Source organism: Leguminivora glycinivorella, chromosome Z (genome assembly GCF_023078275.1).
Source record: "Leguminivora glycinivorella isolate SPB_JAAS2020 chromosome Z, LegGlyc_1.1, whole genome shotgun sequence".
In the NCBI taxonomy this organism is placed as follows: domain Eukaryota; kingdom Metazoa; phylum Arthropoda; class Insecta; order Lepidoptera; family Tortricidae; genus Leguminivora; species Leguminivora glycinivorella.
The window spans coordinates 55,048,220-55,076,166 of record NC_062998.1 but is presented as its reverse complement, the minus strand read 5'-3'; the positions used below and the strand labels follow the sequence as shown (position 1 = coordinate 55,076,166).

At 40.0% G+C, this 27,947-nt stretch overlaps 1 protein-coding gene and 1 long non-coding RNA gene across 2 annotated transcripts in view; one reads left to right on the top strand and one right to left on the bottom strand.

Moving 5' to 3' along the window:
• Nucleotides 1-2,266: 2,266 nt before the first annotated feature.
• LOC125240527 (transient receptor potential cation channel subfamily A member 1) overlaps nt 2,267-27,947 on the bottom strand; it is a 158,540-nt gene continuing 132,859 nt past the window's right edge. Inside the window, exons 17-23 of the mRNA XM_048148419.1 lie at nt 15,751-16,033; nt 9,279-9,484; nt 8,633-8,821; nt 4,197-4,469; nt 3,543-3,702; nt 2,666-2,796; nt 2,267-2,401 (exon numbers count right to left, since the gene is read on the bottom strand). Of these exons, the coding sequence (XP_048004376.1) occupies nt 2,267-2,401; nt 2,666-2,796; nt 3,543-3,702; nt 4,197-4,469; nt 8,633-8,821; nt 9,279-9,484; nt 15,751-16,033 (1,377 nt within the window). The remainder of the gene's footprint in view (nt 2,402-2,665; nt 2,797-3,542; nt 3,703-4,196; nt 4,470-8,632; nt 8,822-9,278; nt 9,485-15,750; nt 16,034-27,947) is intronic.
• LOC125241924 lies at nt 18,819-19,287 on the top strand. Its single transcript, XR_007178795.1, has 3 exons — nt 18,819-18,982; nt 19,060-19,145; nt 19,236-19,287. It is a non-coding gene; the product is annotated as an uncharacterized LOC125241924 (long non-coding RNA).

Below are 27,947 nucleotides of genomic sequence, written 5' to 3'. Positions count from 1 at the left end.
CGGGCTCGACGAGGCCGTGGAGACGACGTGTCGCGCGTGCGCGGTGTGCGCGGCGCAGGCGGACCAGCCGCCGCGCCACGCGCCCAGCGCCTGGCCCTGGCCCGCGCGCCCGTGGGCGAGGCTGCATTTAGATTATCTGGGACCTATTAATGGCAAAGTGTATCTTGTCGTGCTAGATGCAATGTCGAAATGGATTGAGGTATTTCCAGTTCCCAGTACGGCCGCTAGCTTTACAATAAATATACTTACTGAGCTTTGGAGTAGGTATGGCTTGCCTAAACAGTTGGTCACCGATAATGGCCCACCGTTTACTAGTAAGGAATTTAAAGAGCATACCAGTCGTAACTTCATTGAGCACATCTTCACAGCCCCTTATCATCCGGCATCTAATGGGGCCTGTGAGAATGCAGTTAGAACGGTGAAACGAGTGATAAAGAAAGCGATATTTGAGCAGAGATCCATTTCGGAATCTCTATGTACCTTTTTGTTGCACTACCGTAACACAGAACATTGTTCGACGGGTGAAACGCCTTCTATGCTGCTAATGAATCGTAGGCTGCGCACTAGGTTAGATGCTTTGAAGCCAGATAGAGGAGCCAAAGTTTTAGTCGCACAGAAAAAACAAACTGAGTCGGCGGGAGGATCGCAGCGGAGGGTGGAGGCAGGAGACAAAGTGTGGTATAGACAGTACCTGCAAGGTGAAAAGTGGGTACCAGGTACGGTTTCAAAAGAAATAGGTAAAACAAATTATAAGGTTTTGGATAACGATGGCAAGGAAGTGCACAGGCATATCGATCAGTTGAGACGGAGGACTAGTAGGTTAAGTTCACTTATAGGGCCAAACGAGGATTCGTTTCCTACTAATGCACAGGAACCAGTGGTTAGGTCCGCAGAGTTGGGTGGGGGTGTAGGTAATGGCGAGCCCGGTGGGGACGGAGAAGACGAAACGGGGCATGATGCCGATCGCGAGGAACTTCAGTCTAGCCCGGCTAGGACACTCGCGTCGCCGCCTTGCGCCCCTGTACCGCCCCAGACTCGCCCTGAGCGTCATGTGAGACAATGTCGTGTAGACAATCCTCCTAAGTATAAGTACTAAGTTAAGGTGTCCTTAGGTTAAGTTACCGAGTAATTGTCGGGGTTGTTTTTGTAATTAAGTGTGGAGGGATGTAATGTAGGTAGATCATTACAGTTCGATAAAAACGTATGACAGGTGCGGGTAGAATTGAGTATTCTTGCAATACATATTGATTCCTAACGGCTGTGTTTTCTTGTGCTCCCGCTAATATAATTATCCCTAGGATTTTCCTGGATACATTACAAGTTCTATTCAAAATCACGAACATTTTCATCCCTATAGAAAAGAACAGTGTCCCATTATTTCCATAAATTTTGTTACTTTCCTCTTTCGTTACCCTATACATACTAACGATATAGATTCAAATTTTGAAAAAAACCCCGACCGCGACATAGTAGACCGATTTTCATGAAACATGGCTAACACTCCCGACTAACTCAGCTTTCAAACAAAAAAAACTAAATCGAAATCGGTTCATCCGTTCGGGAGCTACAATGGCACAGACAGACCGACAAACAGACAGACAGACAGACAGACAGACAGACGGATAGACGGACAGACAGACACGTCAAACTTATAAAACCCCGTCGTTTTTGCGTCGGGGGTTAAAAATAACAGAATAGGAAGAAGGCGTGTGGGACTCTTTTTTACCTATTATTTAGGATTGAAAAATCTAGTGCTTTTGAGTAGAAATCAAAAACTGTATCAAAAAAAAGGACAAACTCGGCTATGTTTTGAATAGGTACTACGATTTTCCCGAAAGACGCTTGTGAATTGTGAACAATATTGAAGACGCATAGAGTTCGCTGACACTAGAGGTATAATAGAGGATGGAGTATAATAGACAAAACTAATTAGCACGTAAGGTTTAACTGTCAGTGTTAATTTTATGCAATAAATTGAATTGAATTGAATAGAGAATTACTGTCAAAATAAAATGTGTAGTCACCTAGTCACGTCACAGTGCATATGCTGCCATATCTGGTTAAGACGCTAGGCGCTAATTGACGGATTCTAGTGAAAACCAATCTTAAAACTCCCGACTCCAAAGATAATTTAACAAAAGATACAAGCACGCCCTGTCAATAGCGGGCGTTGTTAAAGTTATGCACTATCACTAACAGATGGCGCTACTAGTGTTCAGCTCTTGTTGTTTCAGCACTCACAGTCACAGATGGCGCTGCAAGTTGTTTAGCTCTTGTTGAAAGATGACGCTGTGCGCAGCTTCTTGCGGATGCGCGGGGAGCTCCACCGCGGGACCACGCGGGTGTCGCTCGGCGACACGCCCTCGTCTACGTCGTCGGCTTCTGTTTTTATCTCCATTTTCTAGAAAAAAATATACTTTACACATAAATATAAGGTACATTAAAAATGAACAGTGTGAAAAAGAAATCTAAACAAATGTTTGTTGTAGTGTGAGTGAGCGCTAAAGATTGCAAAATAAAATAATAGTACAAATGACAGACTTTATGCCTTAAAGTATTATCTACCAGTCATTATGGAAAAATATTTAGGAATCGATTGCGGGTGCAGTGAGAAAAATATTTTCAAAAGGATGACAAGTATGGGCAACATTATTTATAATTTTACCTGTACTACAAGTCGTATTAGCGTGTGTTGTTGTTCTAGAAGTTGTGACATCTCTCGTAACCTCCTCTTCTGTTTATCTAGTTCTGCGCTGATGTAGTCTTCACTGCTCTCTAGCACGAGGTCTAAGCTGGCTGTAATTATAAAAAGCAAAGGTTAAGAGTTGTGACTATAAACAGCAATTTATACGTTTTTGTGTCCGCTTCTTCTTCAGTCGATTAAAAGAGGCTTACTGAAAAGACATAGATACACAATCTCACATAGTTACATATAGTCAAGCTTGTATCCTTGAGTGGTAGGCATTGATCGCGGCTTTTCTCACTTATACTCTTTACGATTCTTTCGCTTTCATGAGTCATGACATTCTAGTCACTCGCTATATTAAGGTGCTCCCGACCTGGTCTTTTTTAAGACAATTCTCCAAATCACAAACTATCTAGACTACGTTAGTAGTAAATAAGCATACTGCTCGCCTGATGGCAATCAGTCTTCGTTGCTTATGGATGCCTGGGGTACTCGATCAGCTCGTTCTTGTCCACCTTCTCCAGCAGTATGCTGGGCAGCTCCCGCCCCAGCTCCATATCACAGTATAATAAAGAGTACTATCGTACAGTATGGCCACTCCCGCTCACCGCTGAAAGTGCTGCCCACCCCCTTTCGGTAACCTTACAGTTACCGACTGTCAAAAACGCGAACAGTCGACCTGTCATATTTCACTTATACAAGCATAGTACGCGTTCACTTACACGAACTTAGACTGTGTGCTAGGAATGCGCCTCTTTCATATATTTCATCGCAGGTGTCCGAGGTGTGTCCATACTCCATATATAACACTACCAGCTTCTACTTCTTCTCTTCTATTGTCCAGCACAGTACTCACCGTCGTCAGTGAAGGGGTTACAGAACCACTTCCTCAGCAGCAGGTCGAGGAAGCCGAGCTTGCAGTTCTTGTTGTTGGGATACTCGATCAGCTCGTTCTTGTCCACCTTCTCCAGCAGAATGCTGGGCAGTTTCCGCTCTAGCTCTGTGTGTAGCACCACCTGGAATTATTGGTTATACTGTTGAAACTACAGCGCTAAAGGGCCTGTAGGTAAACTTCGTTGTTACTCTAGATCTGATAGATTGACTGGATTGGCCCTTATTAAAGTTAAACGTCATCGATCTTGTTTGAATGAGCTGTAGTTTAAAAATCTAGCGCTAAATAGGCGCTGGATGTGAAGTTGAGTTTAAGCAATATAACACTGGTACAAAATGGAAAGTTTGGGACAGTGACAAACATTACAGATCATGTGAGGGGTTGGCATTGAACAAATTATGTTTATTTATATTGATGATGCCAGAAAATAGTGTTCAAAAATAGAGATATATTTTTTGTATAAAAATTTCACGTTCGAACAATTCCACGACAAATGTCAAATTTTAATATCGCCTGTAACAAACAATTTGAAAATCGAGACATGATATCCCTTTGCTATACGTTGGATTTATTTCGACTCTCAGCAAGTTTAACCCTCAACAATAAAACGGTACCCACCTGCATAGCCAATCTCTTCAACTGCGCATTCCTCCTGACGCTCTCAATGTCGCCAACCGCCAAACCGATGAGCAAGTTCATCAGCAGAATCGGCATCAGCACCATGAAGGTCCCCAGGATCACAAACGTCGGCATCGGGAAAGGCAGGATCCTGTCTGTTTCAGACTCGTAGTAGGGTTGCACGTACGTCCCGACGAAGTCTATCTCCCCTAGCATCATTGCGAAGGTCCGCATTAGAGACATGGGTATGCTGTTGAAAGACAAGTGGTGACCCTGAAAAGATTTAGACGTGAAAGGCAAAATTCGCAACGCTGTTCGCTTAGCAGATATAAAATCTTAGCTTAAGATCAGCAGTAAGTAACTTGCATAACAAATCTCGCAAAAATCATAATCAGTTTATGTTTTGCGCGTTTCATTATGTATGTTTTTTCTACAATCAGCGGCAAAAGTACCTACGAAAGGATTTTCAACTCTTTTATTTCTAATTTTTACATTAAATTAGCAAAAAATATTAAAAATTCAGTGATTTCTTTTCTTCGTTACTATTGCTGCTCTTCATTACAAATTTTATTAATATCGAACAGCCAGTTGCACTTCATGATCGCAATATTTTAAATAATGCTGTATTAAATTTAGCTCAAGCCTATCATGACGTCATGATCGCAAGCAAGCAAGTAAACAAGCAAGTCTGTAGAATCGCGCCTTCCAAAGTTTCCAAACTTCAAAGACATGCGTTACTCAAAGAAGACATTTGACCACCGAGATTTCCCTAACCTTCAGCAAAATTTTAACAGTTACGAAATTTAGAGAAGTTTAAAAACATCTACAGTCCAGCTTATTGAGATGAAAATAACGGGAAGCCGTCGTGCGACCATTGCTGATCTGGCTTTCCAAATTAGGGAAAAATATAATGATTTCTTTACTGTTGACAATGTTCACGTGACACATTAATGACTACAAATGACGACATTATAATATTATTTGTGATTATTAAGTATTTACATATTTGTGTGTCTCTTTTTCCGCACCAGTCTATATACTCGTATTGTCAAAATTATATTTTAATGTGTTGCCGTCATAATTTGAAGATCACTCATAGTTTGTCAATTCCAATATCATACTACTCACAAATGGAGTTTAGATCTGTCTCAATCTTAAACTCTAATCTTACTCTACAAGTTTAGACACCAGCGAAAGTAATAGAAGCAAGGCATATAATAAAGGAATACTGCAGGGAAGGAATGGCAAAACATGGCAAAAGATAAAGTCAAATGGAAACAGCTGGAGGAGGCTTTTACCCAGAAAGGGTCTACAGAAGAAAATCAATAATAATAAAAAACAAATGAAGGAAATATAAAAATGTTTGGAATCGTTAGCAGACGTTTCTGCTTGTTAAAAAAAAAAATTTGGAAAAGAAAATCTTTTATCTAAATATATAAAAGAAGAAGCTGACTGACTGACTGACTGACTGACTGACTGACTGACTGACTGACTGACTGACTGACTGACTGACATATCAACGCACAGCCGAAACCGCTGGTCCTAGAGATTTCAAATTTGGCACGTAGGTTCCTTATGAAGTGTAGAGGAGCACTAAGAAAGGATTTTCCAAAATTCACCTCCTAAGGGGGTCAAATGGGGGTTCAAAGTTTGTATGGGGAAACAAGATTAGTTTGACTATTTTATTCGAAACTTCACAGGAAGATTCCTTAAGACATATGACTGAATACGTGTTTCAGGTTTTTTGAAAATTTAACCCTAAAAGGGTGAAAAGGGGGTGATAAAGTCAAAAAATCAATATGGGTATCGTTTTTATGGTTTATCGGGTCGCTGATCACGATAAATACAACGTTTTTAAAATCTAACGAGGCGGAAGTGAAATACCTTCTCCCCTGTTGTGGTGCAATGGGGTTTAAATATCAAAAATATATATAAAAGAAGATATTGACTGACTGACTGACATATCAACGCACAGCCGAAACCGCTGGTCCTAGAGATTTCAAATTTGGCACGTAGGTTCCTTATGTAGTGTAGAGGAGCACTAAGAAAGGATTTTCCAAAATTCACCTCCTAAGGGGGTCAAATGGGGGTTCAAAGTTTGTATGGGGAAACAAGATTAGTTTGACTATTTTATTCGAAACTTCACAGGAAGATTCCTTAAGACATATGACTGAATACGTGTTTCAGGTTTTTTGAAAATTTAACCCCTAAAAGGGTGAAAAGGGGGTGATAAAGTAAAAAAATCAATATGGGTATCGTTTTTATGGTTTATCGGGTCGCTGATCACGATAAATACAACGATTTTAAAATCTAATGAGGTGGAAAAGATATTTTCTCCCCTGTTGTTGTGCAATGGGGTTAAAATATCCAAAATAGCCATAAGTGTAGGTTTAGTTTTTATCTATACTTCTGGTTCAAGATTTCAAATTGACACGGAAGTTCCTTATAGGAAGGATTTTTCAAAGTTCACCTCCTAGCATGATAATTTGACAGGGGCAAGGACAGGGACAGGGACAGGGACGGGGACGGGGACGGGGACGGGGACGGGGACGGGGACGGGGACGGGGGGGACGGGACGGGTTAGGGTTAGGGTTAGGGTTAGGGATAGGGATAGGGATAGGGATAGGGATAGGGATAGGGATAGGGATAGGGATAGGGATAGGGATAGGGATAGGGATAGGGATAGGGATAGGGATAGGGATAGGGGGGATAGGGGGGACGGGATAGGGATTAGGGATAGGGATAGGGATAGGGATAGGGATAGGGGGATAGGGATAGGGATAGGGATAGGGATAGGGATAGGGATAGGATAGGGATAGGGATAGGGATAGGGATAGGGATAGGGATAGGGATAGGATAGGGATAGGGATAGGGATAGGGATAGGATAGGGATAGGGATAGGGATAGGGATAGGGATAGGGATAGGGATAGGGATAGGGATAGGGATAGGGATAGGATAGGGATAGGGATAGGGATAGGGATAGGGATAGGGATAGGGATAGGGATAGGGATAGGGATAGGGATAGGGATAGGGATAGGGATAGGGATAGGGATAGGGATAGGGATAGGGATAGGGATAGGGATAGGGATAGGGATAGGGATAGGGATAGGGATAGGGATAGGGATAGGGATAGGGATAGGGATAGGGATAGGGATAGGGATAGGGATAGGGATAGGGATAGGGATAGGGATAGGGATAGGGATAGGGATAGGGATAGGGATAGGGATAGGGATAGGGATAGGGATAGGGATAGGGATAGGGATAGGGATAGGGATAGGGATAGGGATAGGGATAGGGATAGGGATAGGGATAGGGATAGGGATAGGGATAGGGATAGGGATAGGGATAGGGATAGGGAAAGGGATAGGGATAGGAATCGGGATAAAAATAGGGGACGGGGACGGGGATAGGGATAGGGGAGGGACAGGGACGGGACGGGGATGGGGACGGGGACAAGGATACAGATAGGGACGGGGATAAGAATAGGGATTGGGGTCGGAAATTATTCCGGTCGGCAATCGCTATCTAGGCAGTGTAAAATGCAGGTGGCTCAGCGGGAAGGGATTAGTAAGTAGGCATCGGCGAGTATCCTGCATCCGTGATAACTATTATATTCAATGTGCTGTAAGAAGATCGTTGTTTGCTTGCCTTTTATATGTTTACATTTGCAATAAGTATAAGCAAAATGGAAAAAATTGTAAGCGATAATGCAAGGAAGTACTTTTTACCCTACCGACCATAGCGTCGAGATACTGGCTGTGTGGGTTGTATGAAGTTTCCCCAGTATAAATATTTATATAGGTAAAATACATACATATTCGTACCTACTACCTACGCTGTGGTCGCTGTGTAACAATTCTACAATCATTGCAAGAATTTCTTTTAAAACAATAGTAATATGTGTAAGGTACAGTCAGCCAAAAAGCAGTGTAAGGTTCTTGGCTGACCGTACAGCAAATAGATCAGTTACAATGGCCCCCCAGTCGAGAATTGCCCCGCTTTACCTTAATCGAAATAATCGCGGACAGATGTACCTACAAAGAAACCTACGGATCCAAATGAAAATCTTATTTTTTTGTAAACGTTTCAATAAGAATACTTTTATTACGCGGGCGAAGCCGCGGGTAAAAGCTAGTGTAGAATAATAAAGCTTAAATAAATAAATAAAAATAATAGAAGGCGAGTACGAAATGTCATCAGTACTTTAAGGAGCTTTTCCAGGATCTTGATCCAGGAACATGATCAAGTAGTTTCCACGTTACATCAGCAGTAGGACCAAGAGTGAGACTTCATGTAAAACAAAAATTGTGTACCAAAATCTTTTGTAAATAAATGATTTTATTATCCATTAAAAAAATGGAATCTAAACCTTCCAATATTATACTGCTTACGGTTACAGTGGTGGAAAATAGGCAATTCTTATCGTTAATCTTACTTTTGACAGCAGTATAAAGAATGCGAGTCCAAACGCGATGATGAGTATGGAGAAGACCATCAGCACTTTGAGGAGAGTCTGCAGGATCTCCAGGAACATGACCACGTAGATGCCGACGGTGTCGAAACGTTGGAGGAGCAGCAGCAGCTCGAACCAGGACAGGAACACGGTGATGGACGCGGCAGAGAACTGGAAATAAGTAATAAATATTATATTAGGACATTCTTACACAGATTTATTGAGTCCCATAGTAAGTTCAAGAAGGCTTGTGTTTGTGGGTGCTCAAACAACGTAATATTAATATAGAAATACTTAAATACTTACATAGAAAACATCCAAGGCTGAGGAACGAAGTGTTTCTATGTTTCATCACACAAATAAATGCCCTTACCGCTCTTGCCCAGGACTGCAGGAAGGATCACTACCGACAAGGCCAGCTCGCTGTGCGTCAATATGCCACCAGTTAGGTAAGTACCTGAATCTCCGTATAGATGCCAATGACGGTAGGCAGAACCATGACGGTGGAACATATGTTCAGCACCTATTAGGACACCAGGTTGGACGGAACCATGTATTGCCACTTCTGTTCATTTTTTACACACTAGATGGCGCTGTGAGTCAATATGGCGACTAGTTAGGTAAGTACCTGTATCTCCGTGTAGATGCCAACGACGGTAGGCAGAACCATGATGGTGGAGCATATGTACAGGACCCAGGACACCAGGTTGGACGGGTCCACCATGTAGTGCCACTTCTGTTCCTTCATCTTGTATGCTCCCAGCACCAGACAGAGGGCGTTGTGGATCAAAATGGCGACAGTGCTCGTGTACATTGTTACTAGAACCTCGAAATCTGTAGGAGAAGATATTGTAGAAATTTTAGCTTCGTTATTTACAAAATTTTAGTATCGACATATGCCAATGACGAGGCACACTGACATTTTATCTCGCCAGGCGGCGCCTGTACAAGTGTCTATAGTCATGTCACTATCAAACATATTGTATGTGTGAGAGAGAAAAAACATATCATCTTCTCGCTCTCACGTATGGACTAATAGGGTGGCGCCATCTGTCATAACCTTTGAGTGTGCCTCCTCATAATAATCACGGTTATTGCCTGTGGTTACTGCCATCTTGCGACACGAGATTAAAACTTTTAGAACCTCGGTTGATACTTTTTAGACCATATTGTTTCACTGCTGTGTGTCAAAATTGTTAAGTATCCATCGGTGTCATCATCTACTTAATAGCCATGTAATATGGAGATTAGAGGGAGGAGCGATATCTTTAAGAGGCCTTATTCCTAAAGACGAGCGTTTTTTGCAAAATAGAACCTTTTTCATTCAAAATTATAAAGAAACTATAAATGATTATTAAAAAAATGATAATGTTCCTAAAAGTACATATCTTAAGCTAGAAAGTCAATTGGTACTACTTTAAAATATGTCTTTTTATACTTCCGAAAAATCAGTTTTTTCGGAAGACGTTTTCAAATTTCGTAGTGGAATAGCTCGTTTAGAATCGTGATTGTGCTGTTAAAAATGTTATTTGGGGTAATAAATGATCACAATCCTATTTGTTATATCCTGTACGAGTTAGCTAATACTTTGACATTTTAAGATTTACTTGAAATGGTGGATAAATAACCTTCCGTATCCTTCCATTTTTTCGATAAAAAGAGGTTTACATTATGTATTTTTCCTGCGATTCCTGCATTTTTTGTAACTCTTAAATAATATTATCCTAAACTAGAACTTCTTATTGACCTATAAAAAAAAAATCATACATATAAGACATACCTTTCTGTCGATAGATATGTTTTTAAAACACCTAAAATTCGAATAAAAGACACTGTGCTAACGCGAGCCCGCTCAGTCTGCGCCGAGCGCTCGAAGACAACGGACCTGCGTTTGATCGTCCGGCGCACCTAGCTTTCGTAAGCAGCGCGATAGTTCCGAGAAGTGCCGTAAACTGCGACTAAACAAATCTTGATCCTTTTTACACCTTATGCAATTTTAGCATTCGACATGCTTTTCATATGATTTTGGATTTTAAGTTATACGTGAAGTTTGTTGAGAGTTTGAATTATTATTATATTTTGGGACCAGGATGAGGTTCTGGTTCTCATGATGATGGAGTCAGGCAGGAGATGTTCAACAGAACTGCTATTCTACTTATCATAACTCCACCATGTTTGGGCTCATTAGATTTGGGCTGATGAGCACCATCGATCTAGATGAGGTCCAAGGTCTCATGATGGAGTCAGGAGGTGGTCAACAGAACTGCTATTCTCCTCATCATAACCCCATCATATTTGGGCTCATTAGATTTGGGCTGACGAGCACCATCGAACTAGATGAGGTCCAAGGTCTCATGACGGGGTCAGGAGGTGGCCAACAGAACTGCTATTCTCCTCATCATAACCCCATCATGTTCGGGCTCATTAGATTTGGGCTGACGAGCACCATCGAACTAGATGAGGTCCAAGGTCTCATGATGGAGTCAGGAGGTGGTCAACAGAACTGCTATTCTCCTCATCATAACCCCATCATGTTTGGGCTCATTAGATTTGGGCTGACGAGCACCATCGATCTAGACGAAGTCCAAGGTCTCATGATGGAGTCAGGAGGTGGTCAACAGAACTGCTATTCTCCTCATTATAACCCCATCATGTTTGGGCTCATTAGATTTGGGCCGACGAGCACCATCAAACTAGATGAGGTCCAAGGTCTCATGATGGAGTCAGGAGGTGGTCAACAGAACTGCTATTCTATTCATAAGACTGCTTGCACTTACATTGACATTATACTTTACATAATGCTATTAAACCTAATGAAGCGTTGTTTTATTACCTAAATCTCAAAACCCTCTAAATAAAATATGTATAGTAAGGAAGGAGCAAAAATTTAACCGCAGGCTTTACAAACCGACGATGTTTGATCAGCTACTTTTAGAACGAACATGTACATAATTTGATTTTCACCCTTTCAAATGTTTCTAAGACGCAATGTTTTGCACAGGTCACGTCATGCACAGTTAAACTGTGGAATGAATTGTTGCCAGCGGTATTTCCGGACCGATGCGACCTTCAAACCTTCAAGAAAAGAACGTACATCCATCTTAAAGGCCGGCAACGCACCAACACTTCTGGTGCTTCGGGTGTCCATAGCCGGCAGTGATCGCTTACCATCAGGCAACTTGTCTGCTCGTTTGCCTCCTATCCCATAAAAAAAACGTTTAATAATTTTGAAGAAAAAAAAACCGCCGCCTTTTGGGTTCTGATGAAAGCTACTTGCGAATGTTGGATTATGTACAAATACATACATACAATCACGCCTGTATCCCATAAAGGGGTAGGCAGAGTACATGTAGAAATGTGTAGGTATTTTTTAAAACTGCTTTTAATGCTTTAATTATTAAATTTTTTAAATCGGTCCAGTAACGACGGAGATATCGAGGAACAAACAAAATAAAACAGACGAATTGAGAACCGTCCTTCCTTGAGAGATTTGAGGCGATGGTTAAAAAGTGACACAACATCATGAGCAGTTCCACTGCACCAAATGTCACTATTCTGGACGTAAGTGCATGCTGTTCTTATAAAAATATGAAAGTCACTATAACTGTGCCGTTTAGATTTAGGGAGTTCCGGTCTGACCATCATCAACAGTTCCACTGCACCAAATGTCATTGTTCCGTACGTAAATGCATGCTATTCATATAAAAACACAAAAATCGCTATATGTATGCCTTTCAGACTTGAGGAGTTCGCTGGAACTGGGTTCTGATAAAAATGGGACCAATCAGTATGCATATACATTCAATAAAAAAACAGAAATCACTATTAAACTATTCTCTAATTTCAAGTTCCTAACTAAAATTTTCCTAATAAAAAAAAACAAATTGATCCCGATACAAACTTTCACCCCCTTTTTCCCTCTACTAGGGGTGTAAATTTTCATAATCGATTCTTATCTCTTCGAAATTTTGTTAATGCAATCTATACAAATTTCGACTTTCTAGCTTTCGTAGTTTCGGCTCAGCGGTGTTGGTTGTTGAATCAATCAATTAGGAAACCTGTATTTATATATGTATATGTAGACTACTATACTTTTACTACATTCATACACCTTATTTACTACTACCATACCATGAACAGGAAATTCCCCGTATAAAATTGAAAATTATGTTATTACCAATTTAATTCAAAACTATCAAGATTATTTGTGTCGGCGTTGAAACGCGCGTTGAGTTGCAGGTGCTCGCGTACCGAGCGCCAACGCCATCTATCGATGGCCGTTTCGTGAAATTGATGAGCGCTCTAAGGAATAAGGAGTCTTAAGTATCAAATGTGCACATATAAAAGAGGAGATAGGTGGCGCGGCAATCGCTGGTACATAAGGATTTGACAATCTCTTAGCCTTCTCGGTAGTAACCCCGCCTACGGAGCAAGAGGTCCCGGGTTCAAATCCTGATGAGGGTTTTTTATATGTTTTTCTACAGATATTTTTTCCTTATTTTATTATTATCCATAAATCTTGTTACAACATTAAAATTAAATTTATGCGAAAATAAAGGAAATTTCATTCGAAAGACTTACAACATTACCTAGGATGGGACAAACAATGTAAATAGACATATCATAAATAAAACAGTAACTAAACACAATTAAAATACACAAAAAGATAATTCAAATAAAATAAAAATAATAACAAAAAGACTGCTTGTCAGGATCGAACCTGGTTACATCTGCATACGAAGCAAGCGCACTACCACGGGACTACGTCTTGACATGTACAACTTGACGAAATCAGCCTACAGAAACGAACGTCTAATGTCATGTCATGTTCCTGTCCTTTGAGTGACACATGCGCTCCTAGCGGAGAGATTTGTAACTTCAGTTTAACACTGACAGCCGGTCATTTTTGCGACTGTTCTACTTCGACAGTTAGGCTTCCTTTAAATTCTACATTCCATACCATGTAAGTTTGTATAAACTGAGTAAAGTTGTGTCACCAATGTCACCATCTAAACTACTACAAGTTTTTCTTGAAGTTCTGATGTAGGTCTTTTTATATGTATTTTATTGCAGACAAAATATGAACACATTATCAAAGAAACTTTTGGTTTTGCACAAGTTTTAATCTATCTAGACTATGTTCAATTTGTCACCGAGGAAAAAGGATTGCTACGAATGGCTATTGGCTACCAACAGCGTTTAGGCTTAAACTTTTAATTTACAAAGTTGTTAAAAAAAGGGAAGTTTCTCAAAGGTTTGAAGGTTATTGAACTTTGTCAGTTTTCGAAGTAACTCCAAGTTAGTTGCTATGCGGACACGCTCTTTTTGAGATTCCGATCGGTTTAGGAATATTCTTAATGACAGTTCCGCAGTTAACAGTGTGAGGCAAAAAAAAAAAATCTGGAGAAACGCACAGTTGACTTCGAACCTCGCCTCAAGCCATCATGGCTTGAAGAGCACCCTAAATTTTACCAAAAAAAAACTCGTGTTGATAATTTATAATAATTGTGATGTTATTGATTGTTAAATAGAAATGGTATTATAATTGATGTGAAATTGATTTTATTGTGTTACGGCATATTTAAATATGTTTTTTCTACTCGTCGACTTTAATCTGTCAATTAGGACACCACAGACTAAACTATAAGTGCTGACTTTTCCGTGTTAGATAGTCTTTGACACTTAGTCAACCATAATATTTCGTTACAGTTCACTGTTAGTTAACTGTAATAATTTCAAAAATAGAACTTCATACAAGTTCTTTACTAATTTGCGATACCTGGCAAATTTTTCTGCATCTGAAAAAGGTTTTTTTTATCTATCGCGTTATCGACCAATCAGAGACGGTTATTACAAACAATTGGTTGCCAGGTAATTCGATGTTGATACAACGGTGAACGACGCTATTTACATTAATTTTAACTTGAATGATAATGTTTTTCGTCCATTGATGATGAAGATAAGCGACCCCAGGCTCCCATGAGCCGTGGCAAATGCCGGGATAACGCAAGGAGGATGATGATGATGATGATGAAGATGATGACTCATAGAAAAAGTATTGTATACAATAGTGATATAATTAAGCTTTACATTCTCGTACCGTACTATTAGGCCACTCAGCAAGCTTCGTGGCCTAAACATGGTACTCGACTGAAAAGCTCTGTCACGATTGTATAAAATACTATTTTTGATTGTGTAAATTAGGACTCATGGAGACAGCAGCCGTTTGCCGCGAAGAGCCATGACCGAAAGAAGCGGCAGAGCTTCACATAACTCCTCGGAACACACAAAACTAGATTTAGATAGATAACAAGTTCATCTATTTGTATAGGGGCCGAGCGTGTCAGATTTTGTACTGAAGTTGTTACTTGCCTGTGATTTTAAATATGTCTCAGGCCCTAGAGTGTTCATAATTTTTGTGTTGTTGCAATGAAATATCACGTAATGTGACTTTTTTATGTTTTTGTCGACTTCAACTTACAAAAATTTACGCGCGAAAGCTGCAAGCTCCGATTAAAGACAGACAACTCAGTGGATTTTACTGAGTTCATTTGACACGCTAAGTAGATACGTTTGCTTGATCTATGGTATATACAGGGTGCCCGGTAATTAATGGACAACCTTTTATCCACCAAGAGGGCACCTTGTACTGGTCCAGAAAATCGACTTTTAGGTTTAGTAAAAGACGACTGGTTTTCGAGATTTTCACACTTTTTAAAATTTTAGATAGTATTAAAATTTTAAAAATTGTGAAAATCTCGAAAACCAGGCGACAGGCCTTTTAACCACCAAGAAGGCACATTATACTGGTCCAGAAAATCGACATTAAGGTTTAGTAAAAGTCGCCTGGTTTTTCGAGATTTTCACAATTTTTAAAATTTTAATACTACCTGAAATTTTAAAAAGTGTGAAAATCTCGAAAACCAGGCGTCTTTTACTAAACCTAAAAGTCGATTTTCTGGACCAGTATAAGGTGCCCTCTTGGTGGATAAAAGGTTGTCCATTAATTACCGGGCACCCGGTATATTATGATATATATCTGTGTCAGAACGGAAGCCATTAAAATACATTTAAAGAATCTTTAGAAATGATTTACTTACTTGCATGAAAATCCCCTCTATTCCGACAGTACACCTCCGTCCCATTCTTCCCCGTGTCATTCCCCTTACTCGAGTTCTTCGTCTCGCACTTCTCCCCGTCGAAGCTGGAGTCCGTATTCATCATCAGCAAGTACGAGTACACGGTGACAAACATGAGGAATATGCTGTAGAAGAGGAGGTTGGCCAGGTGGAAGTACTTCCCGTACGAGTGCCACTTCATCTGGAGGTATTTCTGGCTGAGGGGGTGAGCCAGCAGTTCTACCCTCCCGTGGGCTACCATCGCCTGAAACGTCACGGGTTAGTAGACAAATGTAATGGCCGCTGTACACATGTGGACGTTCCACCAACCCTTGGTGGAACCCCTTGGCCAAGCGTGTAGAGGGCTACTTGGCCGTATGTTGGCAGTTGGCGTGAGGCTTGGGGTGCCTCGTGAGGTTTTCACGGCGGCAGTTGAGGTGCCTTATGAGGTCCGTGAGGTCAACTCTTAATGACATCATGAGACACCTCAAGCATCAGCAAACAAGTCAATGTCAACCGGGTTTAATGCGTCACATGGACGCATTCGGTAATCCCACAGGCCCGATTCCAAATTTAATAAATGGCTGAAATTATCTCAGTCTCGATTCACGCGATTAATCAAATATTGTCAGGATTCAGGGTAAGAACTTAAGAAGTGAAAGTTTCTTCAAACATAACGTTTTTATTTACATATCCAAACCATGTCTTATATACAGCTAATCTCTGGCGATATTTAAGTTCGAATCGGGCCACAATTCAGTAATTATTAACTTTAATGGTACAGTATGATTACATCTGAAAAGAACCACCAAGTTTTAGCAGTTACATTATAAAACATATTGTGTAGTATTTTACAAGTGTCCATACATACAAATTATATAAGTGTTTGATACAATTGTGTGTGACAAACAGTAAACCCCACAACCGGTGCTTGTAAGCTTTGACATGTGTTTTGCCATGAACGGGAAAACATAATGAGATGCATGGTAAATGATGATGCATATAAATATTATTCTATACTATATAAAATATACTTTACTATATTAATATTATAAATTATAAATGGGAAAGTGTGTGTGTGTCTGTTTGTTTGTCCGTCTTTCACGGCTAAACGGAGCAACGAATAACGGAGATAGTTGAAGGCATGGAGAGTGACATAGGCTACGTTTTGTCTCTTTCTAACCCCCACTTCCCTAAAATGGGGGGTGGAAGTTTGTATGGAGCATACCGCAATTTGCGAATTGAACGCGAGCGGAGCCGCGGGCAAAAGCTAGTTGCAAAATATTAGTTAGAGATTTTTTGATTTAATGAAATAAAACCAATTTTTGTTAATTATGGCAGGCCTTTGTAGTACATTGATACAATTTTTTACTAAGAACCATTTACCTAATTAATTGATACGTAATACCATTGTTCATAAGTATAGATATGATATTGTAATGCCCTCACAGGGTAACATGTACTATCTCTAGATATTATACCCAACACTATGTAACTTGATGTATCACTGTACTGTACAATTGTACATGTAGACAATAAATACAATACAATACAATACTAGTGTCTTCATTGCGAGTTAACGACAACAATAACAATAACTTCATACACTTTTCTGGACTAGCCTTTATACATTTTCATAACCTTTTCTGGACCAGCCTCAGGCGCCCTCTCGGTTACGTATAATAGTTATTTGTTATACAAGGGGGCAAAGTTGTATTTTAACGCCGAGTGTGGAATTGAAAAACGAGCAAGTGAAAGGATTCTATAGTTGAACCACGAGCGAAGCGAGTGGTTCGAGAATAGAATCCTGAACTTGCGAGTTTTTTAACACACGAGAAGTAAAATACATTTGCACCCGAGTGTAACACAAAACTTTTCCCCTCACTATAGCGAGGAAACTACAACGCAAAAAATGCGTTTATCACTGCTTCCAGTAGTTCCACAGGTGGTAAATCATCTTTATTACTAGATTCACCTACTTTTATCAATTTTGAAGCAGTTAATTTGACTTTATTCAAGGTCAAATTACTTTACCCACTAGTGGATAAAATGCGTTTTTACCCGCTGGTATTAAAGGACAAAACACGTGTTTCCGAGCTAGTGAGGGGAAAAAGGTCATAACTGGGCAGCTTGACAGAATTCGTATAAAATGTACCTTCTCCCAGACAGTCAAACACAGTTACTAATAAATGTGCGCGATATGTACAAAGATATACTTATTTAAACGAAGTACCGCACATGAGACAACTCCTTATTTTACTTGCAAAGTTTGAGGACGAACAAACCAACAACCTAACAAACTAATGGTATCGCTCTAGCATGTGGCATGAGTGAATTAATTACTTTTAGTTCATGTCTTCAACCATTAGATTCATTTATTATAATAACACTGAATTCAGTTTTATAATTTTCATATTAGAATATGAATCAACTGTAAAATGAAGAAGTTTTTAACCGACTTATTTACTGATAATAAAGAAGAAGGAAGTTATATATTCGGGTTCATTTTATGTATGTTACCTGATTACTCCGAGACCCGTAGTCCGATTTCAATCATTCTTTTTTTTTGTTTGAAAGAAGCTACCTCCAATGTGGTCCCATATCTGGAGCTATTCTGATGATGTGATAAATAAATAAATAAATATTAGGGATTTCTATCGAAAACTAGCACTTTTATAAAGTGAACCTCATGATGATGATTGTTATTTTTGAAGTCAGTTGTATTTTTTTGTAAAAGATTTTTATATAATGTATTGTAACAATATTTTTTCAAACCTCGTAGGTATATTTTTATTCAGATGATATTATATTCAAGTAAGTATTGGTTTCATACAGGCAGAGCCATCTATCGGCAGGATTGTATTGATCTCCCAGTTTGCTGTTAGCTAGAATGACAAAAGATGGCGTGTCGATCGTCGTTAATTTATTTCCTTCTAAAAACCCTTTTTAATTTTCATTTATTAAAAAATAAAACTCAGTTTATTATTGTATTGTTAGTTTTCGTTCGTTTTTGGAGGAAATATTTTATTACCCTCTTTAAGGAAGAAGTTAAAGTTGTTGTCTATAGGCGAATGCATCTCGTCACGTATCTGTGGGCCGAGCTGTCAGCCGACACTTTGCATATTGGAAAGGATGTAGACGGGTGGTTTTCAAAATTCTTCCAAGGGCCAATGCGCCACATTCTAATTTTAAATCGCGAATTAATCGCATAATCGTAAGTATTTTCTTCCATATTCGAATGCAGTTTGTTGTGTTACGTTCAGTGCTAATTCTGGTGTCCATTATTTTCAGATGATTTTATTTTTATAAAATTACTGAGGACCCCTTCCATTGACATGATTGCACGGAACCACAAGCCGGCTTCTTTTCTGGAATGGGTACGTTTCACATTCGTTCGAGTAATATTTTAACCCTCGCTAAGGGTTGGTGAAAGCCTCAGGGTCATTTTTTTTTTAAACCTATTTCAGGTCCTCAGATTTGGAGGGTAACGTTCGAAGACAGAGCAGAGCTGATGCTTCCCGAGCCTGGACCGGTGGGCAGGAGGCTGTGGCGATCGGTATGGAAGAGCTCCCATTCCGTGGCTGCAGCGGCCACCTCTCCTCAATTCGGTTAGACGTCCCCAAGGTCAGAGCGTTCCTCGTATTTTTTAAAGGCGCCCTGTCGTGACGTCGGTTCATCTTATGCAAGGCTGACGATCAGAGCAATACTCTTTATTACTCTAACCTCAACTATGCCTGAGTTCTAACAAGACATAACGACAAGATATTTCTGAACATATACAATAAAGTAGTAAAGATTGAGAGATGAAGTGATTTCCATAAGTATATTCTTTTCTAGATTCTAAATCATAAACATTCTTCCTAGTTTCTATTCTGATTGTTTGGCGGAGATTCTTTCTCCGCCGCACGAACCTTGTCCGTCCGGTCGCAACGTGTCTCTTTCCCCTTACTGTCAAAGTCATTCGTTCTTTTATAAAACCAGTTAATCGGTGTTACCAGTATAAATAATAATCTGTCAAAATCATACAGTTACCTGCTAATTTGTTGAGGATCGCGTTCGTCGCGACACTCCCAAACGGCCAGGAGTTCCTATAGCAGTGCTATCAGCTGGCTCATCCATTGGGCAATCTTTTCTCTTGCCCGGACAGCAGCTGCTCGTCTGCTTCTTTCTTCATTGCCATATGACACAGTTTCCACTGTCTCTGTAGTCTTATTACCTTCAGTCACTGTTTTGTCACTCTCGCCAGTACCATTTTCTTGTCCTCTCTCTACCGGAGTGAGTATGTCCTCTAAACCCACAGTCTCTTGTGTGCTATCATTATCTTCTGCAATGTCAGGTCGCATTAGTCCTGTAGCTTCCTTTTCAAGATGTGTGTTTTCTATTTCCTGTACCCCTGTAGTTATATCCTCCAAAGATTGTTCTACATTCTGTACATCTGGATTTTCTTGATTTCTCACTCCTGTTTCAGAATAATCTAGCCTAGCCTCTTCGACCTCTAGCGGATACAAATGACCTATTGATCTTATAAATTCCTTTCCTTCCACATCAACCTTTGCAACCCTACACTCTCCATCGGCTCCTCGTTCTAAGCTGATGATTTTGCCCACTTTCCAGTTCTCTCTATTTTTTGATTCTCCTTTAATCTGGACTATATCACCAATCTGAGGGTTTTGATTAGATCTAACCCGAGGTTCCTTGTGTGAATGTTGATATCTTTCACGACGACTGCAAAGGTATTGTCCTAGGAACATTCTCTTAAATTCTTCTAAGATCATTTTGCCCTTTTTCCATCCTTCTATTAGATTTTCTTTCGTGACTGACCCCCCTGGATACGGATTTTGTATGGAAGGCTCGATCGCTATACATTTCCCGTAGGTTAAGAAATCAGCCGGTCTTAATATATATTCTATGTCAGAACCAACGCATGTAAGTGGACGTGAGTTCGCCACAGCTACGATTTCCTTGACTACTGTACTCAACTGTGTGTCGTTTAGAACTCCTTTTCCTAGGGTTTTCTTCATGCAATTCTTTACAACGCCGATCAGTCGTTCATAAAAACCTCCATGCCATGGACTGAGCTGAGGAATAAACTTCCACCTTATTTTATTGTCCATGAAGTATACATTTGATAATAGTTGTGCAGTTAATTTAAACAGCAATGCATTATCTGAGACTATGAGTTCTGGTCTTCCCCGTGTAGATATGAATCTTCTCATTGCAAGTAAACATTCCTCTGCAGTCAAATCCTTAACTACTTCCATGTGAATTGCTCGTACTGCTAGGCAAGTATACAGGCAGATCCATCTTTTATTCATCTGTCCATTTTCCTTTACAAAGATTGGCCCGAAATAGTCAATTCCTGTGTATGTGAAAGGAGCACTGTAGTTAGCTCGTTCTGCTGGCAGAGCTGGTGTGGGAGGGAGTTTGTAGGGACCACCGCCATGTTTAATACACTGCTGACATTTCCTTATTATTCTTTGAACCTTTGCCTTTCCCTGAGGAATCCAATACTTCTGTCGGATAATGCTCAGTATATGTGGGGCTCCCACATGGTAGTAGTTTTGATGAGTCTCCAGAATCAGGTTGTCAGTAAATTCAGAGTTCTTAGGTATTAGTATCGGATATTTGGTGTCATATGAACACATTGTGTTCATCATTCGACCTTTACATCTTAATAATCCGTCCATGTCCACAAATAGTCCTAAATTTCTGGACAGACTTGTTTTCTTACCCGCTACCTCTTGAGGGAAGTGTAATTTCTGTAAACTCTTTATGTCTTTGCAGTTTCCATCAACTCCGGTGGCAGAAACCGGCATATGGTCCTTGTCTTCCATATTATCTATATCTATGATCATTCTTTCTATATTTTCCTGTTCTATGGTTCCTCCGATGGATTCTCCTTCATGAGTTGACATATCTACCTCCATGGTATCTCTTGTCGAGTCGGTTCCTGCTAAAAGAACTGACTGGCCATGTTCTTGTAATTTTGGCCAAGCCTCCTCACTCAGCAAAAGAAATTGAGGTCCATTGAACCATAATTCCTTCTTCACATGCCAAGGTTCCGGTCGTGTTGCTAGATCTGCAGGGTTTAAATCTGTACTGACATATCTAGATTCAATATCTTTTTCCTGTTTGATTTCGTTTATTCTTCTACTAACGAATGGAGGCAATAGCTTTTCTGATTTCATTCAGTATAAAATTATTTCACTGTCTGACCAAACACATAGACGTGTCCGTTCTATTCTAAGGTTGTCTTGACATAAGTTAAGAGTCGCTTCCCAATGACGAATCTGAGTAATTTTAGTTTCGGTATTTCTAGGTCTTCTGTGTGGTTTATCGGGTTGATCCTCGATTTAGCCATTATGAGCATTACTTTAGTGCTCTTTACTTTTTTATTCACTATCCTGAGGTATACTACGGCTGAGTAGGCTCTATTTGGTGACAGCCCAATATGTCTAGGAATTTCTATTTCAGCAGCAGTCTTCAAAGCATTCACTGCCTTCTGTAATTCTTCTTCCAAGTCCTCTGGTAATTGAGTGTTCCATTATTCTTTCCTTTTCTATAGTTCCTGAAGAAGGAGTTTGGCAGGTAAAACTAAAGGTGCTGCAAATCCACACGGATCATATGATGAGGCTAGAGTTCTCAATATTCCTCTTTTTGTCATGGCTACCTTGTCTTGATTTCTTTTAATTAGAGCGTCACCCAACCTCAGTTTTAGTATATCCCTGTTCTCCTGTTGCACTCCAACTTGAAGGAAAGCTTTCTCCACATCCGCTGTGATTCCTATCTTATTGACTCTGAATCTCATAAGGAGAGCTGTCAAGTTCTCAAGCATCGAAGGTCCTCTGTACATACACTCATTGAGGCTTTTACTATTCTTAAGTTTAGTGGAACCATCATACACCACCCATCCCTTCTTTCCTTCCTGAAGAATAATATGATGAGCGAGATAGTGAACAGGGTGTGTCCTGGAGTCGACTTCCGAAGGATCTAAAACTTCTATAACTCCTGAAGCTAGTTCTTCTCTCAGAACGCTATCATACTCTTCCATTGCATGTGGTTCTAATCTGTGTATTAAACTTGATAGTCTCCTATAAGCAATACCATAATTGGTAGGTAAATCCGGTGGGTATGTTATCCAGGGTCATTTCACCTGATATCTCTTGTGATTCCTCTCCTAGTTCTGATTCGGATGTCTGCTGATGGGCTGAAAATGTTGACTGGATCCTCAGCCCCAAAAATAAATACTACTAGTTGATCTTCTTGATCTGTCACTAAGTCTAGTTCCTTTGCAAGCTTCCTGGTAATATAACTGCGACCACTGCCATTGTCAAGCATCAATCTTCGTGTTTTAATTCTGTTTGAGTTCTTCTGCCCCACCTCCACTATGGCCGTCTGTAGGTAAGAACAATAATTAAGTTCAATATTTTTGTCTTTAAAATCTGGTAAAGATATAGATTCCATACACATGGTATTATTACTATTACCTGTTTTCTTCGGACATAGTGCTTGATTGTGTGTTCCTTGGCAGAAATAACAGGGCTTCTTTTTGGTACACGTTGTTGTCCTGTGCCCTTACATTAACAAATGTAGCACCTTTTCCCTAATTTCTTTTTTCTCTCATTAATGTCCTTAACCACCATGCAGGATGCATTGTAATGGGGCCCTTCGCAGAAAATACAGGCCATCTTTGGTTTCTTATTTTTGGGCTCCCTATTCTCTGGTAGTTTTCTTTTAAACCCTTTCTTATGCGAAATCAGATGTGGTTTTCCTTTTTTCTGAGAACTCTGTGTGTTCACGTGTAACGCTCCTGTAGAAATTTTACTGACACTACCGGGGACAGGGTTCTCTTTGGCACTTTCCATAGCAGTAATAATTTTCTGTAAGCCACTACGAATATTTCCCGTGCTGTCTGCCAGAGCTAGCAAATGTAACTCATATATTACCTTCTCTGGAAATTTGAATAATATCGTAGAACGAAGATGATTGCCATCTATCGATTCTCCCAGGCTTTGCAGGGTCCTCAAATGCCTTTCGATTATGTTATAATTTGCTCTACATTCAGTGGCATTGTCACCTGCCCTTTCTAGATTGTTGATGGCATCATAATGAGCATCAACAACCTTCTGTTGGTTCCCAAATCTCTCCTTTAGTATCTGTAGCGCAACCTTATAATTTAGCTCTGTAATACCAAGGCCTTCTACTGCTTGGAGAGCCTCTCCTTCCAGGCATCCTATTAAATAAGCCATTTTCTCTGAGTCTGGCAAGACCTTGCCGTGTACATTGCTCTTAAACCTATCCACAAATACTGCCCACAGCAGCGTTTGTCCTTTGAACATTGGTAGAGAGAGCTTCGGTAGCTTAGCTGTACTGGGTGTGACTGAAGGACCTTTTATTACATATAATATACATACAATCACGCCTGCTTTCCATAAAGGGGTAGGCAGAGCACATGAAACTGGTAAAATTACAGTGTCACCCTTGGCAAATAAGGGGTTGAAAGTAAACGAAACAGTGACATTGCAGCGACAGGTTGCCAGCCTCTCGCCTACGCCTCAATTTACCCCATATCCCACAGTCGCCTTCTACGACACCCACGGGAAGAAAGGGGGTGGTGAAATTCTTAACCCGTCACCACACGGGCAATGTGGTCTAATGAGACTTGACTACCCTTTTCCATGTAAAAGTATAATATCTCCTTCGTTGTTGTCGAAGTTGGATTTGCTTGGTTCGCTCGTCTTCGATCACTGTTCCTCCCGTATTCTGTTCCATGAGATTGACCAGACGATCATCGATGAGCTCCAATCTTAGCCGTATGGCGTCGTCCATTTTGAAAGTACTGAAAGTAAATAATTTCTTACAATCCTTCACCTATTTTCTCCTAAGTTAGTTTAGTTTTCGTTAGACTATTGTCTCATTGAACTAATAAACATCGCGTAAACATGTTGCAAGTGTTTCCTTTGCATACAGGTTAAGATACTTAAGATGCCAGCCATGTGCTCATGTGGCTTGTAAGTACCTGGATTCTAATAAGAAACTTATCATTTAAAAACTTACGTTTATATTCTTGCTCCCTTGGGATCAACCCGGCGTTTCACACTGGTTTATTTACTATGATAAGTTGATAACTTAACAACACTGCCTACAGTGACCACTTTCGTTAACACAACCACGATGCTTTCTTACAAGAACTGCAATTCGCCATCTTAGTGAAATAAGTTTTTTCTTCCTATGCACTTTTCGCAAGATTGCATTTATTTACATCTAACTAACTTCAGACTCAATATTTACATACAAACAAATAGGTCCGAACTTATTCACAGATTAAAGGGCGCCAAAGCCGGCACGTACGTTTCCGTTTACAATTCTATATTTGGTTGCATTATTGACCTTAATAACTAATAAGAAACGTCTTAACTTCTACGTTGGCCAATAGCATCCACCTTTCCGTAACTAAAACTAATTTAGCGTAACGAGAACAAACTTGCGCAGTGTTGCCAGCCTGACTGTTAGAGGCGTTTTTCCGTCTATAAATCATATCGATTTCTTAAACCTATTTCTCAGTCGCGGTCTGCGGGCGGTTAGACCAACATAACGCGCTATTGTCGTCCTCGAATTAATATTACAAAATGTCCCCTAACAACAGTGAACAACTAAAAACAATACTCGCGAGTGTACTTAAACCAATAGAGCTAAAATTAAATGAAATGTTTATAAAACTTGACAAGTTAAACAGTGATTTATGTGAATTAAAATCCGATATCTCAACGAAAAACCAAGATGGCCCATCTAAACCGATAAACAAAGGTCAACCAAAAACTGTGCCTGCGCCGCTGACACCGTCGATTGCTTCGGATTCCGACGCGTCAACACCGACCAGCCGTCCTGCTTCCTCGCACGCACCAACCCGCGCGAAGCGGGCGACTGCCGTGCGAACAAAAGAGAAAATAGCTTCTCTGTCTAAACCAACGACACGGGCGAAGATAACCAGCCTGCCAGCGAAACACGACCCGCTGCGAACAGTACCCACCGCATCTATGGATAATGATACGAATAAAATTACAAGTGTAATTGACTGCAAAAATAACTTAAAATCATTAGAACCTACTATGCCAACTACCATTGTAGCAACTGATACGAAATCATCATTATCGCCTGAATCGATTGAAACGATTGATAATGACTGGGAGACCGCTACTACCCGTAAAAATCGCCGAAAAAACCGCAAATCTACTTTGTTGATAAAAGGAACCGCAACGGATACGTCCTTGGAAGGAGTAATTGTCTATAGGTACCTTCACGGATGTTATTTTAATAAGAACTCAACACCTGATAGTGTTATTAATCATTTAAAAACTATCCATAATGAAGCAGAATATACCGTGGAGCAAATACAGTCCAAACGTGACAGTTACAATTCTTTTAAAATCGGTATCCCATCAGCTGTTTTTGATAAATTTCTTGTGACATCGGTTTGGCCGATAAACACCAGCATCTCGGAATGGCAGCCGTTTCTCCGCCCCCGGGAGACCCGGTCTCCCTCAAACAACTACACGTCCAGCCAAAACCAACCCTAGCAAAAAACAGGTTAACTTACTACATTTGAACATTAATCGCCTTGCAAATAAAACCTATAAACTGGAAAGTGAGCTACAGTTACTTAAAAATATAGATATATTGTGCTTATCTGAACACTGGCTCGAATCAAATCAAATTACATCAGTAAACATACTCAACTACCAGCTGCAAACCCACTACTGCCGACCCTCACGAATAGGAGGAGGAGTTTGTATATATACAAGACCGGAGATCCTCACAATGGAGCGCAAGGAAGTAGCAGACTTGTCAGTTGAAATGCAATTCGAAGCGTGCGGAATTGAGTGCATCGACCTTGACCTCATTATAATATGTATATATAGACCACCGAGCGGTGATATAATGTTGTATTTGTCTAAATTGAACGAAATTTTGAATTTAAATTTAATTAAGAATAATAATGTTATAATACTTGGTGACATAAACATTGATTTATTGATAAATTGTAACAATAGTAAAAATCTAATTGACACAATAAAGGCAAACGGTTTTAAAAGCCTAGTTAGCGTACCGACAAGGATAACAAACTCGTCTAAAACTTGCATTGATCACGCATACTCTAACATACCTAAACGTGATATAGCGGAGGTACATTGTAATGACATTCACTTATCCGATCACTTATCTATAAAAGTAGCTATAAATATTAATAAAAAGGTCCCACCAAAATGTCATGTCTTAAAAAGAAAGTTTTCTGACTGTAACAAACGTAATTTCACTCGTTGTCTTGATTTATATGATTGGGATTCTATTTTCTCGAAAAGTAACTGCCCTAGTGGAAGAATGGAATTGTTGTTGAATGTTTTAAAGCACTATTTTGAATTAAACTTTCCTGTTAAGTACCACCCTGCAAGAATGTCTAATGATGTTTGGATCAATGATCTAGTAAAACTTAAACGTAATAATATACGTAAACTTAAGATTAAACTTTCTCACAAGCCTTATGATGTTGAGTCACTTTCCCACCTTCATAGATTAGAACTACAGTATTGGGCCCTTTTAAAAAGCGTACGTAGTGACTACATAAATAGAAAGATATCGAAAAGCGGCGAAAACATGAGTAGAAGCATCTGGCGAATAATATCCGATGAAACATGCAATAACAATAACAAAGGCAATCGCGCAATCGACATACTCGTGAGCGGGTCGGAGGGTGACTGCGCAAGCGCACGGGCGGCCTCGGCCGCCGCGCGCCTCAATACCTACTATGCCCACCCTAACGTAAGTAATGTTCAACCGTGCACTCATACTGCTTTAGAGTTCTTAAACACTTATTTAGGTAAACCAGCCCCAGCCTTTGTGAATAACCCGTTCACAATAAGTGAAATGATTGACACTTTTAAAAAAATCAAACGTAAAACCTCAAAGGATATAAACGATATGTCGACGTATATTCTTGATTGTTTACCACCGGTGGTTGTATCTATGTTACTTTTCTTATTTAACGAATGCGTCAGTGCGGGTGTTTATCCTAACATTTTAAAATTAATAAAAGTGCAACCAGTCTACAAGGGTAAGGGTGATTTGAACTCGCTAAAGTCTTATCGACCGATATCGCTGGTACCCGTTATTTCAAAAGTGTT